Raw genomic sequence first — 16,813 nt, forward strand, 5'->3', positions numbered from 1 at the left:
CCAATCGCGTTGCCATTTGTTTGGCGTCGACCGCCAACGTCCAATCCGAGCCGGGCTGCATGGCCGCCATGCTTCTGAGGGGCGGAAGCGGCGAGGTGGTGGCAGAGTCCGGGAGCCCAGGCGCCTTCAGTGGCGCGGCGTCACTGTGTTCCTGCGGGGTTTGTGTGGGACGCTTGGAGCTCTTGCTTGACCTTCGGTTGGGAGGCGGAACCCTTGTTATGCTCCCGGCTATGGCCCTGCCTCGCGGCGAAAATCTGGCAAGTCCTTTCCCCGATGTAGGCCTCAACCTCCCCAGCTAATAAAAGTTTTCTACCTCCCTCCGGCTCAAAAAGCTTGGTTCCCGGGGGCGGGGCTAGAGGGGCGGGGCCCGTGGGCGTCCTGGTGATGGTGCCTAGCAACGTCAGGGCCGGGGCCGCGAGGTAGTTGGCAGAGGCCTCGGGGTCCTCCTGGAAGGGGCCTCATGACAGATTCGGACGAGGTGCGGGCTGGGGAGAAGACTAACGCAAAGGCAGAGGGCCAGGCGGAGAGACCGAGGCTGGGTTCGCAGGAAAGGGTGAAGGCCGGGAGGGGCAGGGGCAGCAGTCCGACTCAGGGAAGGCCCTGGCCACCATGCCAAGAACCAGGGATGTGAGAGATCCTTGTAAGGCTCGGCGGCTGCTTGGACAGAGGTTTCTGGCTTGGGTAGCTGGTGGGGAAGGTGACCTCACCAAGATGGGAGAGCCTGGGGCAGAAGTCAGGTGAGGTGCTCAGTGTGGCCTGCTGGAGTGAGGGTCCTGAAGGGTACCCAAGGGGCTGTAGGACCCCCAAGGCCTGAGACTTGGGACCGGGCCTGAGCTGGAGACATCAGAGCTTGGGGTGTCAGTAGCCGGAAGTGGGAGCTGGGAAGGCCTAGGGGGGAGAGCAGATGGTGTTGTAAGTGTGAGGACCCTGATCCCTGACCTTGACCACAGGAGAGGGAGAAGGGCAGGACTGGAGAGGGACAGGTTGGCGCGGCCCTAAGAGGAATGGAACTGGGAGTGCCACCGGACCCCCGAGTGGGAGTGCCTCCTTCCAGGCCTCATTTCTGCCTCTCCTCCCTCCCTGCAGAATGCTGGCGAGTGTGTCAGTGGGTGGGGGTCATCTCGGGGGCCTACTGCAGCTTACTGTCCTTCGGTTCTAGGATGCCCTGAAGGTTGACCAGGGCCCCTCACAGGACATCCCAAAGCCATGGGTGATTCCAGCCCCCAAAGGGATCCTGCAGCACATCTTTGGAACCAGCCAGGTGTTCCAAAGCATCTGTGACGTAAAGCCAAAGGTCACGGGGTTAACGGTGCCCCTCAAAGTCAGGGAGTAGTGAGTGACTACCTTGCTTTGGGGTCCCAGGTTCCTGCCTGACACAGCCATTCCCATACCATGCAGCTTTGAGCCACTTACTCTGTTCGGGCCTCAGTGAACTCAACTGTCTAATGGGGCTCTTCTACCTCAGTGGAAATGAGGCTGATGGCCTGGCTGGACTCCAGGAACACCAGCCTGCCCTCCCTGGGCTTCTGTCTACTCCTCCTGCCTCTCTACCCAGCTCCCTTGCCTCCCACAACCCCCACCCCAGCCCTATGCTCTGGGCTGGTCCACAGTCAGGGCCACCCCTCTGCCTGTCCCCACTTTCTCCACAGCTACTCCAGAGGCCAGCAGTGCTTGGAGCAGGCAGACTGGGAGACAGCTGTGCTGTTCTTCTCCCGCGCGCTCCACCTGGACCCACAGCTGGTGAGAGGCAGACCTGGGTGGGCACAGGCAGTTGCTGGAACACGCTTCCTCCCTCCCTGTTGCACCTGCCAGATCCCTCCTCTCAGGGCCACCAAGTCGCTGATGGGAATTGGGTGTCAACGCTCGGCGGGGGCGGAGACTTTCCCCTACCCTCCAGGGGCAGATGGTGGGGAGGATCCAGCAGCCTGGGTCCCCTCACCCTTAGGTGGACTTCTACGCTTTGCGGGCCGAGGCCTACCTCCAGCTCTGTGACTTCTCCTCGGCTGCCCAGAACCTGCGAAGGGCCTACTCCTTACAGCAGGACAACTGCAAGCACCTGGAGCGCCTCACCTTTGTGCTCTACCTACAGGTGCCTGGGGCTGCCCGGGCCCATGCAGGGCATGCACCTCACATCACTGGCTTTCCCTCCAGGGGCTCTCCTGGCTCCTGGGCCCAGCTCCGTCTCCTTGGATTCCTCCTTGTCCCTGTGTCTGGGTCCCTACCTGCTGCCCCTCTCACCTCCAAGGCTGGTTTACTGCCAAGGTTGAATCAAGTTTGGCAGCACTGTCCATTCGGGTTTCTGCCATAATGACAGTGTCCAATATGCTACCCATCAGCCACGTGGAACTGTTGAGCCCTTGACATGTGGCAAGTGTGACTAAAGAATTGAATTTTATATCTTATTTTTATTTTATTATTATTGTTGTTTTTGAGACGGAGTCTCGCTCTGTCGCTCAGGCTGGAGTGCAGTGGCACGATCTCGGCTCACTGCAACCTCTGCCTCCCGGGTTCAAGCAATTCTCCTGCCTCAGCCTCCTGAGTAGCTGGGACTACAGGCACATGCCACCATGCCTGTCTAATTTTTTGTATTTTAGTAGAGACGGGGTTTCACTTTGTTGCCCAGGCTGGTCTCAAACTCCTGGGCTCAGGCAATCTGCCCGCCTCGGCCTCCCAAAGTGCTAGGATTACAAATGTGAGCCACTATGCCCAGCCTCTTATTTTTATTTTAATTAATTTAAATGTGTATAGCCACACAAAGCAGTGGCTATTGTCTTGGATGGGATGGCACAGATCTAGAGTCCAGAGGCTCTAAGCACTAAAAAGCTCACAGTGACCCCCAAGTGTATTTCAAAGGAAAAACAGTATTAAACTATAAAACACCAACAAAGGCCGGGCGCGGTGGCTCAAGCCTGTAATCCCAGCACTTTGGGAGGCCGAGACGGGCGGATCACAAGGTCAGGAGTTCGAGACCATCCTGGCTAACACGGTGAAACCCCGTCTCTACTAAAAAATACAAAAAACTAGCCGGGCGAGGTGGTGGGCGCCTGTAGTCCCGGCTACTCGGGAGGCTGAGGCAGGAGAATGGCGTAAAAACCCGGGAGGCGGAGCTTGCAGTGAGCTGAGATCCGGCCACTGCACTCTACCCTGGGTGACATAGCGAGACTCCGTCTCAAAAAAAAAAAAAAAAAAAAAAAAAACACCAACAAAGTGTTCCTTTTTTCCATTTTGATAATCTTGTTGTCTTTTTTTTTTTTTTGAGACGGAGTCTTGCTCTGTTTCTGAGGCTAGAGCGCAGTGGTGCAATCTCAGCTCACAACCTCCACCTCCCTTATTCAAATGATTCTCGTGCCTCAGCCTCCCGAGTAGCTAGGATTACAGATGTGCATCACCATGCTTGGCTAATTTTTGTACTTTTAATAGAGATGGGTTTTCGCCATGTTGGCCAGGCTGGTCTCCAACTCCTGACCTCAAGTGATCTGCCCGCCTCGGCTTCCCAAAGTGCTGGGATGACAGGTGTGAGCCAGTGCGCCTGGGCTTGATGTCTTTTGTTTATGTCAAAATATATTCAGTTCTTGGCCAGTCTGGGAGGCCGAGTAGGGCGGATCATGAGATCAAGAGTTTGAGACCAGCCTGGCCAACATGGTGAAACCCCGTCTCTACTAAAAATACAAAAATTAGCTAGGCGTAGCACACGCCTGTAATCCCAGCTACTTGGGAGGCTGAGACAGGAGAATCTCTTGAAACCAGAAGGCAGAGGTTGGGATGAGCCGAGATCGTACCACTGTACTCCAGCCTGGGTGACAGAACAGGACACTGTCTCAAAAAAAAAAAAAAAAAAAAAAAATCTCTTCTTAAAAAGAAACATTTGGGGCCCTCAGACCATGTGCTGAATCTGTTGCGGGCCCGTGTCCTGCACGGCCACTTCCTGTGTGCCCTTATGCAAGTCACTCCGCCTCTCTGAGCCTCAGTTCCTTTATCTATAAGAGAAGCATGCTAGTGCCAGTGAGAAAACAAGTTGAAGTTCTTAGCACAGGGCTCAGCACCCAGGGCCCAGGGTCAGGCTACAGCATGTTCATGTTAGTTCTGTTGGTCTCTTCTGCCATCCGAGATTCTGTTTTTTGTTCGTTTGTTTGTTTTTTTGTTTGTTTTGAGATGGAGTCTCGCTCTGTCGCCCAGGCTGGAGGGCTGTGGCATGATCTCGGCTCACTGCAACCTCTGGTTCCCGGGTCCAAGCGATTCTCGTGCCTCAGCCTCCTGAGTAGCTGGGATTACAGGCATGCACTAACATGCCTAGCTGATTTTTGTATTTTTAGTAGAGACAGGGTTTCACCATGTTGGCCAGGCTGGCCTCAAACTCCTGGCCTCAAGTGATCCACCTGCCTCAGCCTCTCAGAGGGCTGGGATGGGATAACAGGCGTGAGCCACCGTGTCTGGCCCAGCCATCTGAGTTTTCTCCATTTCTCTTTGTTCCTGAATCTCTGTATTCCTGTCTCTTGCCAAGTGTGTATCTCTCACCAACTCTTGCTGTCTTTCCCCAGATCTGTATCTCTCTCCATCTCTGTCTCTGTGTCTCTGCCTCTTCAAGTCTCTCCCAGATCTAAAAGGCTCTATCCTTGTCTCTTGTATCTCTCCCTCCTGCCTCAGGGCTTTCGGCTGCCAACCAGGGGGTGCAGCAGGGCTGGGGTGGCAAGCAGAATTGACTGTCCCCTGTGTCCCCAGGGGCAATGCCTTTTTGAGCAGTGTGCCTTCCTGGATGCCCTGAATGTCTTCTCACATGCTGCCGAGCTCCAGCCTGAGAAAGCGTGCTTCCGTTACCGATGGTGAGTGCCCTTGCTGGACCCTTCTCCCAGCAGCGGCTTCCTGACGCCCCACCCGGGAACCAGAGCACTCTGTTCCCTCTGCCCTCAGCATGGCCTGTCTCCTGGCCCTCAAGCAGCATCCGGCCTGCCTCTCACTCATCACCGAGGAGCTGAAGCAGGACACCACCAACGCCGACGTCTACATCCTCCGGGCCAGACTCTACAACTTTCTCCAGAAGGTACAGTGGAGAAGGCGGGCAGGGGCGTGCCTCCCAACCTGGTGGTCATCAGTGTGCCCCAAGATTACAGGAGGAGGCAAGGCTATCAGCTAGCCCAGAAGCCCCATCCCACAGTGCCGTGGGTGCTGTCCTCCCTGGGAAGAGACCCACACTGGCCTGGACCACTCAGCTACCACTTCAGGTCCTTGTTCCATTGTTGCTCAGCCCTGGCTCTGTGCCAGGCCTGTGCTGCACCCCAAGGGAAGCAAAAGATGAGAGATTCATATCATCCCTGTCCGGACGGAGCTCGCAGCCTGGGGGAGGTATCCCTGGGCAGATGAGTACACTACAAAGGATTTAGCCACGATCCTGTGAAGCCACACACGGGGACACCCAGGGCACCTAACATGAGTTAGCCCTTCTCCCTTCCCCTTCCTCCTTCTTCCCTTCCTCCCTCCTCCCTCCTCCCTTCCCCCTTCCTCCCTCCTCCCTCGTCCATTCCTCTCTCTTCTCTTCCTCCCTCCTCCCTTCCTCCCTCCTCCCTCCTCCCTTCCTCCTTCCTCCCTCCTCCCTTTCTCCCTCCTCCCTTCCTTCCGCCTTCCTGCCTTCTGCCTTCCTCCCTTCCCCCCTCCTCCCTTCCTCCCTTCCCCCTCCCTTCCTCCCTCCTCCATTCCTCCCTCCTCCCTCCTCCCTTCCCCCTTCCTCCCTTTCTCCCTCCTCCATTCCTCCCTCCTCCCTTCCTCCCTCCTCCCTTTCTCCCTCCTCCCTCCTCCATTCCTCCCTCCTCCCTTCCTCCCTCCTCCCTTTCTCCCTCCTCCCTTCCTTCCTTCCCCCTTTCTCCCTTCTACCTTCCTCCCTTCCCCCCTCCTCCCTTCCTCCCTTCCCCTTCCTCCCTTCCCCCTTCTTCCTTTTCTCCTCTCCTTCCTTCTCCTCTTCCTCTCGCTTCCTTTCTTTTTTCCTGTTTGCCTCAATGAATCACCCCTACCCCTGACCACCCGCACAACCTGGGCTGGGCACAGGGACAGACAGTACAGGGAACAGCTTGGGAGCAAGAGAAACTTGGGGTCACAAGGGAGGAGGTGGAGGGGGTGCTGGGCACCAAGGAGAGGAGGGCAGGGATGAGAAGTCTCCCCAGAGGCAGTGGGAGCCTTCATCAGGTGTCCCCAGGGCAGGGAGCTTTAGGAAGATCATTCTGGTATCCGCAAGGAGTGTGGGTCGGAGGGGAGGCCTGGAGGCAGGAGCCTGAGAAGGAGGCTGGGCGCCACTGCAGAGTTGGGTGAGGCTGAGGGAAAGGTGGTCATGAGGGCAGCAAGGAGGGGCAAGTCCCACAGCCCTTCAGAAGGCAGGGCTGGAGTCTGGCTTGGGGGTGGGCTTGAAGGAAACAGAAGGATCCAGAAGGGTTCTGGCTTGGCCTGGGTGGATGGGGAGCTGGGAAACTAGGATGGGGAGGAGCAGGTGGGCGGGGTGGGGTGGGTTCATCTCATTCTCCAGGTGGGGACATCCTGGGGGCGGCTGAAATGCCAGCCTGCATTGCAGGAGGGAGCGCAGTCCACCCTGGCAGCTCCTCCCTGTGCCTTGGGGCTGGGCTGTAGCGTCCCACAGGCGATTCAGTGGCATGAGACTAGTAATTTGTTTTGTTTTGTTTTGTTTTGTTTTGTTGAGACAGAGTCTCACTCTGTCACCCAGGCTGGAGTGCAGTGGTGAGATCTCAGCTCACCACAACCTCTGCTGGGAGGTTCAAGCGATTCTCACACCTCAGCCTCCTGAGTAACTGGGATTACAGGCGCCTGCCCAGCTAATTTCTGTATTTTTAGGAAAGGCAGGGTTTCGCCAGGTGATTCCCCCTGCCTCAGCCTCCCCAAGTGCTGGGATTACAGGTGTGAGCCACCGCGCCTAGCTGAGAACTAGTAATTGATAATTATTGGTGACTGTTGCGATTTTAGCCCCTCACATGTGTAGGCGTGTTCTCAGCACTTTGCCCCTGTTTAACTGTGAGGCTGCAGCAACCCTTTGGGATAGAGACACACTGTCCTCTTTTCACAGAGGATGAGCCACCCCCAGGTGACTTGCCCAAGGTCACACAGCCTGTTCCCAGTGGCACTGCCTGGAGCCCAAGGCTGCCTACTCCAAAGCCCTGCCCCTAGCTACTGCCATTTCCCTCCCTCCCTCCACCCATGCCTGCCGTCCACTACACCCCGTTCGCCTGCCAGCCAGTCACCCCGCAGGGAACAGGGTGGTGTTGAACTGTCTGTTGCTGGGCTGAGCTTCGCCTTCCTCACCCACCCCTCCTCCCGGTGGAAGGGACTTGCTGGGGGAGGTTTCCGCTGTACCCAGACCAGAATCTGGGCTTGGCCAGAGTGGTCTTGGGCTCAAAGGTCAGGGAGGGGAAGAGGGAGTGCAGGGGAGGGGAGGGAGGACACAACTGTCACAGTCAGGAGGTCACACGCTCCCCACACCTTGAGTGGGCTTCACAGAGGCCTGACAAGGAGGCAGCATCTGCAGAAACCACTGGGGTGGACCTGGCTCACGTGAGGTCACATCTGCAAAGGGCCAGCTGGCATGGGGCTTGGGATGGAATTTCCCCATGATGCTCCTTGTGTCCTTCAAGAGGTAGAAAGGGGCTGGGCATGGTGGCTCAACCCTGTAATCCTGGCACTTTGGGAGGCCAAGGTGGGTGGATCACCTAAGGTCAGGAGTTCGAGACCAGCCTGGCCAACATAGTGAAACCCCATCTCTACTGGAAAAAAAAAAAAAAAATTAGCCAGGTGTGATGGCACGCACCTGTAGTCCCAGCTACTCGCGAGGCTGACGCGGGAAAATCTGTTGAACCTGGGAGGCAGAGGTTGCAGTGAGCCAAGACCACACCAATTGCACTCCAGCCTGGGTGACAGAGTGAGACTCCATCTCAAAAAAAAAAAAAAAAAGCAGAAAAGGGTGGGACGTGGGGGGCATGGAGGAGGCATGGTGTGATGCCACCCTGCTGAAGAAAGGCCTCTAGGTCCCATGGCTCAGTTGACCTGTGCCCCTGATGCCACCCCTGGCCTCCTGCAGCCCCACCTCTGCTACCGGGATCTGCACGGCGCCTTGCTGTTGAATCCCAAGCATCCCCAGGCCAGGATGCTGCTCCAGAAGATGGTGGCCCAGGCCCAGCAGGCGCGCCAAGACGCGGGGATCCTGGCCGTGCAGGGCAGGCTGCAGCACGCACTGCAGCGCATCAACTGTGCCATCGAGAACAACCCTCTGGACCCCAGTCTCTTCCTCTTCCGGTACTGCATGGGAAGGTGCTGGCCTTGGGTCCCAGGCCCTGCCCAGCCACAGACTTTCCGTGTGGTTTAAGGAGAGTCCCTGACCCTCTCTAGGCCTCAGTTTCCCCAGCTAGCCTCTAACAGTCTTTCCCTACTTCCTACTGGGTTAAGGCAGTACAGAGGTGGTCTCTTACAGCTGGAAGAGGGATGGCAACAAATGTCCCAGTTACCCCAGGAATCCTAGAGCCCCAGCCTGCTAAGCAGTTCACACTGGGCGCTGAGCCCAGCGTAGGCTTGAGTCTGGTCCCCAGGAACTTACCACATCCTGCTGCATTTCGGAGGGAGCGCCGCTGCCCTGGCAGGAGTGACTCCGGGCGGTTGTCCACCCAGTCAACCTCTCGCTATGCCAAGGGGCTGGGCTCAGTCTCCCACAAGTGATTCAGTGACATGAGAGGCCACTGTGATTTCGTGCCAATTAACCTCTCCAAACAGCGGTGGCAAAACACCTGTTTCTTGTACAAAATGTTTTAATGTAGAGACTGGCATACACCTGGCTCCCAAAAAGAAAGAGGGAGGGCATTTTTGCAAAAAATAAAATGATCAGTGCCTAGTGGGTTATCTGAGTAGCAGTCCAGAGCTGGCCCCATGGGACAAACCTAACAAATGAGGTGGGGATGGCCACTGCCTCCATGGGTCAGGAGGTCTGGCCACTCACCAGTCGGTGGGGGTGCACTGGCCCTCACGTCCCTCCTGCCGTCTGCCACACCGTCCCTCACAGGGGCACCATGTACCGACGGCTTCAGGAGTTTGATGGAGCAGTGGAGGACTTCCTGAAGGTGCTGGACATGGTGACCGAGGACCAGGAGGACATGGTGCGGCAGGCGCAGCGCCAGCTGTTGCTTACCTACAACGACTTTGCCGTGCACTGCTACAGGCAGGGTGCCTACCAGGAGGGCGTGCTGCTGCTGAACAAGGCCCTCCGGGACGAGCAGCAGGAGAAAGGGCTCTACATCAACCGAGGCGGTGCGCAGCGACCGGGGCGTTGGGGAGGGGATGCGGGGAGCCTCACCATCTTTAAGGCCCCCACTGGGCACTTGAGACCCCTGCGGGGGAAGGAGGAAGGGAGAGAGGAAGGAAGCGAGGGAAGAGGAAATGTAATAGTCTCAGTATCCCAGGAACACACTCTGGGAAATGGTACCTTAGACAGACTGGTTCCAGACTCCTTAAAATGCTCAAACAGGCGGCTGGGGAACAGTGCCCAGACGCCCAGAAAACTAGAGGGGACGGGGACCGTGACCGCCGATGGGGGTTATCAGCCACCAGTTTCAGGCCCTGGCCCCGGGGCTGGAGCCGACTGGGCTGGGCCTCCCAGGCACTGGGAGTTGCGGGTGCACTCACCCCCGCCTCCGGACCCTAGATTGCTTCTTCCAGCTGGGCAACCTGGCCTTTGCCGAGGCAGACTACCAGCAGGCGCTGGCGCTGAGCCCGCAGGACGAGGGCGCCAACACGCGCATGGGCCTGCTGCAGGAGAAGATGGGGTTCTGCGAGCAGAAGCACAGGTGCATGGGCTCCGGCCCCCACAGTGGGTGGGGCAGGCCCTAGGGCGGGGTGGGCAGGAAGCCAACTGCTGGGATCCCTGGGTCAATCAAGTTGCTTCTCTCAGGCCGGGCGCGGTGGCTCAAGCCTGTAATCCCAGCACTTTGGGAGGCCGAGACGGGCGGATCACAAGGTCAGGAGATCGAGACCATCCTGGCTAACACGGTGAAACCCCCATCTCTACTAAAAATACAAAAAACTAGCCGGGCGAGGTGGCGGGCGCCTGTAGTCCCAGCTACTCCGGAGGCTGAGGCAGGAGAATGGCGTGAACCCGGGAGGCGGAGCTTGCAGTGAGCTGAGAGCCGGCCACTGCACTCCAGCCTGGGCGACAGAGCGAGACTCCGTCTCAAAAAAAAAAAAAAAGTTGCTTCTCTCCCCAGGGCATGGGCGCAGTCGTTCTCCCCTGTAATCCCCACACTTTGTGAGGCCGAGGCCTAGGCAGGTGGATTGCCCGAGGTTGGGAGTTTTGAGACCAATCTGGCCAATATGGTGAAACCCCATCTCTATTAAAAATACAAAAAAAATTAGCTGGGTGTGGTGGCATGCACCTGTAATCCCAGCTAGTTGGGAGGCTGAGGCGGGGGAATCCCTTGAGCCAGGGAGGCGGAGCTTGCAGTGAGCCAAGATTGTGCCACTGCACTCCAGCCTGGGCGACAGAGCAAGACTCCATCCCCACGCCCGCCCTCCCTCCCCCCAAAAAAAAGCTCCTCTCCCAGTTATGCTTCCTTTTTTTTTTTTTTAAACGGAGTCTCGCTCTGTCACCCAGGCTGGAGTGCAATTGCACAATCTCAGCTCACTGCAACCTCCACCTCCTGGGTTCAAGCAATTCTCCTGCCTCAGCTTCCCAAGTAGCTGGGATTACAGGCGCCTGCCACCACACCCAGCTAATTTTTGTATTTTTAGTAGAGACGGGGTTTCACCATCCTGGCCAGGCTGGTCTCAAACTCCCCACCTCAGGTGATCGGCCTCCCAAAGTGCTGGGATTACAGGCGTGAGCCACCGCGCCCTCCCTATGCTGGTTTTCTTTGTAATATTTTTACTACTCAATAACTTGGAACTTAATCATAGTCAAATTAATATTTTCATTTTAGCTCATGGGTTTATGGCATTCTCAGAAAGGCCTTCCCTACCCCAAGATCATAAAAATATTCATTGATGGTGGAGTTTCACACTGGCATCTAAGTGTTGGCTCCATCAGGGACGTCGCTGGTGGAGAGAGAGGAGAGGGGCGTGGTGGGGGGAGCAGACCCAGCCTGGTTTCCGTCTAACTCCTCAGTGGGGCCCAGAAGCCATCCTTTTCCCCACAGATGGCCGAGCTCATGGCAGCTCGGAATCCACTGTGTCCTGCAGGCAGTTCCAGAAGGCAGAGGACCACTTCTCCACGGCCATCCGGCACAACCCCCAGAAGGCCCAGTACTACCTGTACCGGGCCAAGAGCCGGCAGCTGCTGCAGAACATTTTTGGGGCACGCCAGGATGTGGCCACTGTCCTGCTCCTCAACCCCAAGCAACCAAAGGTAGGTTCCTGCCACATCAGGAGTGTAGGCTCCGGAGTCATGCCTGGTGCATAAAGATACTCCTCGGCCCCCAAAGAAATCTGGTTTGATAACAATCATAAGGCCAGGCATGGTGGCTCACGCCTGTAATCCCAGCACTTTGGGAGCCAGAGGCAGGTGGATCACCTGAGGTCAGGAGTTTGAGACCCACCCAGCCATCATGGTGAAACCCCATCTCTACTAAAAATACAAAAATTAGCCAGGTGTGGTGGTGCACGGTTATAATTACAGCTACTCAGGAGGCTGAGTCATGAGAATTGCTTCAACCCAGGAGGCAGAGGTTGCAGGGAGGCAGAGGTAGCAGTGAGCCAAGATTGTGCCACAGCACTCCAGCCTGGGCGATAGAGTGAGACTCTGTCTCAAAAAACAAAACAAAACAAACAAGCAAACAAAAAACATTGCAAAACTCTTCCTTCTTCAGTCTTGGGAAGGGCCAAATCTGGCTCTGCGGGATCAGGGCAGCATCAGGCTGTGTGCCCGCTGCTCTGGCCCTCACCTGGCTCTGGTCACCCCCTTTCATGGCAGCTGTCCCTGCTGATGACCAACCTCTTCCCGGGCATGTCTGTGGAGGAGGTGCTTAGCACCCAGATAGCCCACCTGGCCAGGCTGCAGCTGGAACGGATGGTGGAGGGCAGCCTGCAGGCTGGAGGCCCACAAGGCATTGTGGGGTAAGCCCTGGAGCAGGGGGTACAGGCCAGGGCTGGGGAATGGCTGTGGCTCTAGGCTCCTCTGGCTCCAACTGCATGCCAGGGCCATTGTCTAGTCCTTGGAGAGACCAGCATGGGCCAGGGAGACTGACAATGCCCGGGGGACATTGTTTGGCAGGATGCTTAAGCAGTGGGAGTTGGAGCGCCAGAAGGCCTTGGCCCTGCAGCGCTCATGGAAGCAGGGGGAGCCTTTGATTGAGACCTCCGAGAAGCTGCAGGCCACCCCTGAGATTCCGCAGGTAGAACCGGGAAGCTCAGAGGGACAGGCTGAGGCCCCCAAGGAGGAGGAAGAGAAGGAGGAGGAGGAACAGAAGGAGGAGGAGGAAGAGAAGGAGGAGGAGAAAAAAGAGGTAAGTGGAACACATGCCAGGGCCCGAAGCCCTTGGGGTCTGGGGCAGAGCGTACCCCAGTCCAGGGCTGAAGGACGCAGGCCAGTGGAGTCTGGCTTCCAGGCCTGGCTCTGCACTCCCTCAGTTGTGTGATGGGCTGGGGACATCTTGCTATGAGATGGGGATGGTACCAACAAGGGGTGCTCCTGAGGGAGGGTATGTGGGGATGTGGGCCCTCACAGAGAGGAGTCACACCCCTGCTCATGGTCACTGTCACGAGTTCTACTGTATGCACTAGCCACTTGCCACTTGTGCCAGAATTTTTTGTTTTTGAGACGGAGTCTTGCTCTGTCACCCAGGCTGGAGTAGAGTGGCATGATCTCGGCTCACTGCAACCTCCACCTCCTGGGTTCAGGCAATTCTCATGCCTTAGCCTCCCAGGTAGCTGGGATTAACAGGTGTGTGCCACCACACCTGGCTAGTTTTTTGTATTTTTAGTATTTTTATCAGACTTAAGCGATCTGCACGCCTGGGCCTCCCAAAGTGCTGGGATTACAGGCATGAGCCACTGCGCCCGGCCCCCAGAATTTTCTTAATTCTTAAATTTGTTTCTGAAAACCTCTTATTGAATGTAACATAAATATAGGAAAGTGCACAAATCCTAAGTGCCAGTTTGATGAATTTTCACAACTGCATGACACCCATGATATCATTATCCAGATCGAGAAAGAACCCTTTCCCAGCTCCCAGAAGCCCACTGGGGCCCCCTTCGAGGCCCCTCCCGTAGCCCACCCTACCTACAAGGCTGTCCTGATTGCTAACGCCAAACATGAGTTTTTGTCTTTTCGTCACATAAATGGACAGCATGGTGAGCGTCACTCACGCTGCAGCAGGTGGCAGCAGCCTGCTCCCTGTCTCTGGTGCTGCAGAATATTCCGTCCTTGACAATCCCACAGCGTGTTTCTCTGTTTTACTGCTGGTAGACATCAAGTACACTAATGTTCAAAGGAAACTTTACACAATTGAAGTACAGGAATACCAGCATCCCTTGCCATCAATAGAAAATGTGGCCGGGCGCGGTGGCTCATGCCTGTAATCCCAGCACTTTGGGTGGCCAAGATGGACAGATCGCTTGAGCCCAGGAGTTCAAGACTAGCCTGGGCAACATGGCAAAACCCTTGTCTCTACAAGAAAATACAAAAATTAGCCAGGCATGGTGATGTGTGCCTATAGTCCCAGCTACTTGGGAGGCTGAGGCAAGAGGATCTCTTGAGCCCCAGAGTCACTTGAGGCTGCGGTGAGCCATAATCATAGCACTGCATTCCAGCCTAGGTGAGAGAGCAAGACCTTGTCTAAAGAAGAAAAGAGGAAAGAAAACGCTAGCTCTTCAGTTTTCTCTTTTTTTTTTTTTTTTGAGACGGAGTCTCACTCTGTCTCACAGGCTGGAGTGCAGTGGTGCAATCTTGGCTCACTGCAAGCTCCACCTCCCAGGTTCACGCCATTCTCCTGCCCAAGCCTTCCAAGTAGCTGGGACTACAGGTACCCGCCACCACGCCCAGCTAATTTTTTGTATTTTTAGTAGAGACAGGGTTTCACCGCATTAGCCAGATGGTCTTGATCTCCTGACCTCGAGATCCACCCGCCTCGGCCTCCCAAAGTGCTGGGATTACAGGCGTGAGCCATCGCGCCCAGCAGCTCTTCAGTTTTCTAGCTCATGTTAGAATGAATATTAAAGTACACACCTTCCCTCTGTGTGCCCCCCGAAGTCAGAGGCTCCCTCCCCCAGGGAGATGTTGGGCTGAAGTGGATGGAGCCCAGAGCACAACTCCCAGCTGGCGCCTGGAGCACTATGGTGCACCTCGCTGTCTGCAGCTGTGAATGTGGGCAGAGACCTGCAGCCTAGGTAGGGTCTGGCTGTGGTGGCCAGCAGACCTGGATTCAAACTCGGCCTCTCTGCTCCTTGGCTGAGTGGCCCTGGGCAGGTTGCTTATGGGCTCTGAGCCTTAGTTTCCTGGTCGGTGAAATGGTCATTAGCAGCTCTCCCCATCCCTCCGTCCCCACTTGTATTGGGAGAATGGAAGGGGGTAAAGCCTAGAGAAGCACCTCAAGTCCTCCCTAAGCATTCCCCAGGGCACAGCCCTTTATAATTTATAGAAGCCTGTCCCACGCCTGAACTAATTTTCATTTTGCAGTTGAAAAAGCCAAGGCGCTAGCAGCCCCTTCAACACAACCGTCCTCATGGCACCATATGCCTGTCCAGCCTGGCCGCCCCGTTCCTGCCAGGCTTAGCCTCTGTGTGTCCCCACCCCACCCTAACCTGGCACCTTGAAGGACCTCCGAGCTCAGGAGAATGACCACCGAGCGGCCCAGGGCTGCTGGCCTTCTAGAGGCGCAGCTGCGTGGGCCTCCTGCCATCTGAACTACAAAGCCTGTTTCTTGCCATAGGAGAAGAAACCAAAGCTCACACCTAGCAAGGTGGCGTCCCTGTCCGAGAGCTACCTCGACCAGACCTCTTTAGCCTCCAGCATGAGCTGTAAGTCCCTGGGGCTCCCGCCAGGCCTCAGGAAGCTAAGGCAGCAGGGTGGTCAAAGGTCAGGGGTCGAAGACCGCTGGCCTAGGTGTGAGTTTGGCTCTGCTGCTGACAGCTGGGTGGCGTGGGGCGAGTGGCTCTACAGCGGGAGTAACACTCTTGCTGGGCCTGCCGAGGACTCAGCGGGCAGTGCCCAACACGGGCAGGGAGGCCGAGGCTTGCTCCAGGCCCTTCATGATAGCTGCTACTCTGCTCCCATCCCCTCCCAGCCCTGTCCCTGAAAAAAGCCCACAAACCTTGTGCATGGCCAGGAGGCTTTTAGCCCCAGTTCCGTGGGGCCCCAGCCTGGAGGAGACAGAAGTGAAGAACGGGGAGGCTGCTCCTCAGAGGCCCCGGGGCGGGTGTGCGCAGTCCTCGGTGGGGAGGGGAGTGGCAGGGCCCAGGCCCCTTCTTCATTTCGTGCATCCAGCAAACCCACCGAGTGTCCTGGGCCAGGCCTGTGCTCAACACTGGGCACAGGGATGACTGGCATAGTCCTTGCCCTGGGACATGAGCTCTAAGCTCCAACAGGAAGAAGGCTCCCAGGTGACCCGACAGCCAGGAGACAGGGCAGACACAGTGCAGGGGAAGCTGGGGCTGTGGGTGCATTTAGCGCCTTTTAGTGGGGACAAGAATGGAAGGGCAGGAGGGTGCTAGGCAGGGGGATGCAGGGGCTCTGCTGGGGCTGTCTGCTGCAACAGGAGCAGAGGGTAGGGGCAGCCACAGAGCAGAGGCCTGGGACTGGGAGAAGGGGGCTCTTAGGCATCTCCCCCATCTCACAGCCCCACCCCTCAGGGTCTGGGGCGCTGGGGGGCTGGGCGGGGATGATCTGCAGGTCTTTCCCTTTGGCAATGTGAAGCCTCAGGGCCACAGGCCAGTATGAAATTGGGAAGCCCCTTTTCCCGGAGCTGTCCAGGGCAGGTGCGGCAGGCCTGATGGGTGCTCTTGGCACACCCTTCCCAGTCAGGACCACATGCACCTCAGAGACTGAGACGTCGGCTATCTGCCAGGAATACAGGAGCACCTCAGCCACCGCCATGACATTCTCTGACTCATCACTGCTGAAGACGCAATCCTCAGACTCTGGGAACAATAGGGAGGCATTGAGCCATGGTCCCAGAAAAATCAAGGACATCCAGGGCCAGAGGCAGAGCCTTAGCAAGACCCAGGCCACCCAGAGCCAGAGGCAGAACTTCAGCAAGACCAAGGCCGCCATACACAGGAGGAACTCCAGCAAGACCAAGGCCACCCAGGGCCAAGGGCGGCGCTCCAGCAAGACTGAGGCCACTCAGGGCCAGAGGCAGAGCTCCAGCGAGATTGAGACCTCCCAGGGCCCAAGGCAGGAGCCCAGCAAGACCAAGACCACCCGGAGCCCAAGGCAGAGGCCCCGAAAGGTCAAGGCTGCTCGTGGCCGGAGCTGGAGACCCAGCAAGCTTGATGCCACCCAGGGCCGAAGCAGGGGACTGCTCCGAAGTTCCACCAAGACTGAGGCTTTCTATGACTCAAACTGGAGCCTCAGCAAGACTGAGGATGTTCAAGGCCAGGGCCAGAGAACCAGCAAGGCTGAGGCTGCCCAGGGCAAGAGCCGGGGCATGAGCTCAACTTCCAGCAAGGCTGAGTCCACCTGGGGACCCAGCCCGAGTGTCAGCAAAACTGAGGTTGGTCAGGACCTCACCTACTACGAAGCTCTCTGAAGGGACCATCTAGCCCCTCACTTCTTGCTGGGGAGGGGAGCAGTTCTACTCACCCCCCAGCACTGGCACTGAGCCAGCTGCCTCCTTCCAGAGCAATTAAA

At 57.0% G+C, this 16,813-nt stretch overlaps 1 protein-coding gene across 7 annotated transcripts; it reads left to right on the plus strand.

The window, feature by feature from the left end:
• The first annotated feature begins 59 nt into the window (after positions 1–59).
• LOC105463952 (tetratricopeptide repeat domain 16) lies at positions 60–16,725 on the plus strand. Of its 7 annotated transcripts, none has more exons than XM_071078358.1 (14): positions 60–257; positions 1,160–1,332; positions 1,650–1,740; positions 1,946–2,089; positions 4,645–4,820; positions 4,909–5,038; positions 8,069–8,283; positions 9,041–9,285; positions 9,680–9,821; positions 11,209–11,374; positions 11,939–12,081; positions 12,239–12,470; positions 14,895–14,982; positions 15,982–16,725. In XM_071078358.1, exons 1-14 carry the CDS (start codon positions 60–62, stop codon positions 16,710–16,712), a joined length of 2,874 nt encoding a protein of 957 aa, XP_070934459.1. In that variant the 3' UTR covers positions 16,713–16,725. The 7 variants fall into 7 exon arrangements, with proteins under 7 accessions (XP_070934459.1, XP_011709746.3, XP_070934461.1 ...); XM_011711444.3 differs by having other exon boundaries at positions 4,720–4,820; XM_071078359.1 differs by lacking the exon at positions 60–257 and adding an exon at positions 398–478.
• Positions 16,726–16,813: the final 88 nt, after the last annotated feature.

This window comes from Macaca nemestrina, chromosome 14 (assembly GCF_043159975.1).
Source record: "Macaca nemestrina isolate mMacNem1 chromosome 14, mMacNem.hap1, whole genome shotgun sequence".
Lineage (NCBI taxonomy): Eukaryota > Metazoa > Chordata > Mammalia > Primates > Cercopithecidae > Macaca > Macaca nemestrina.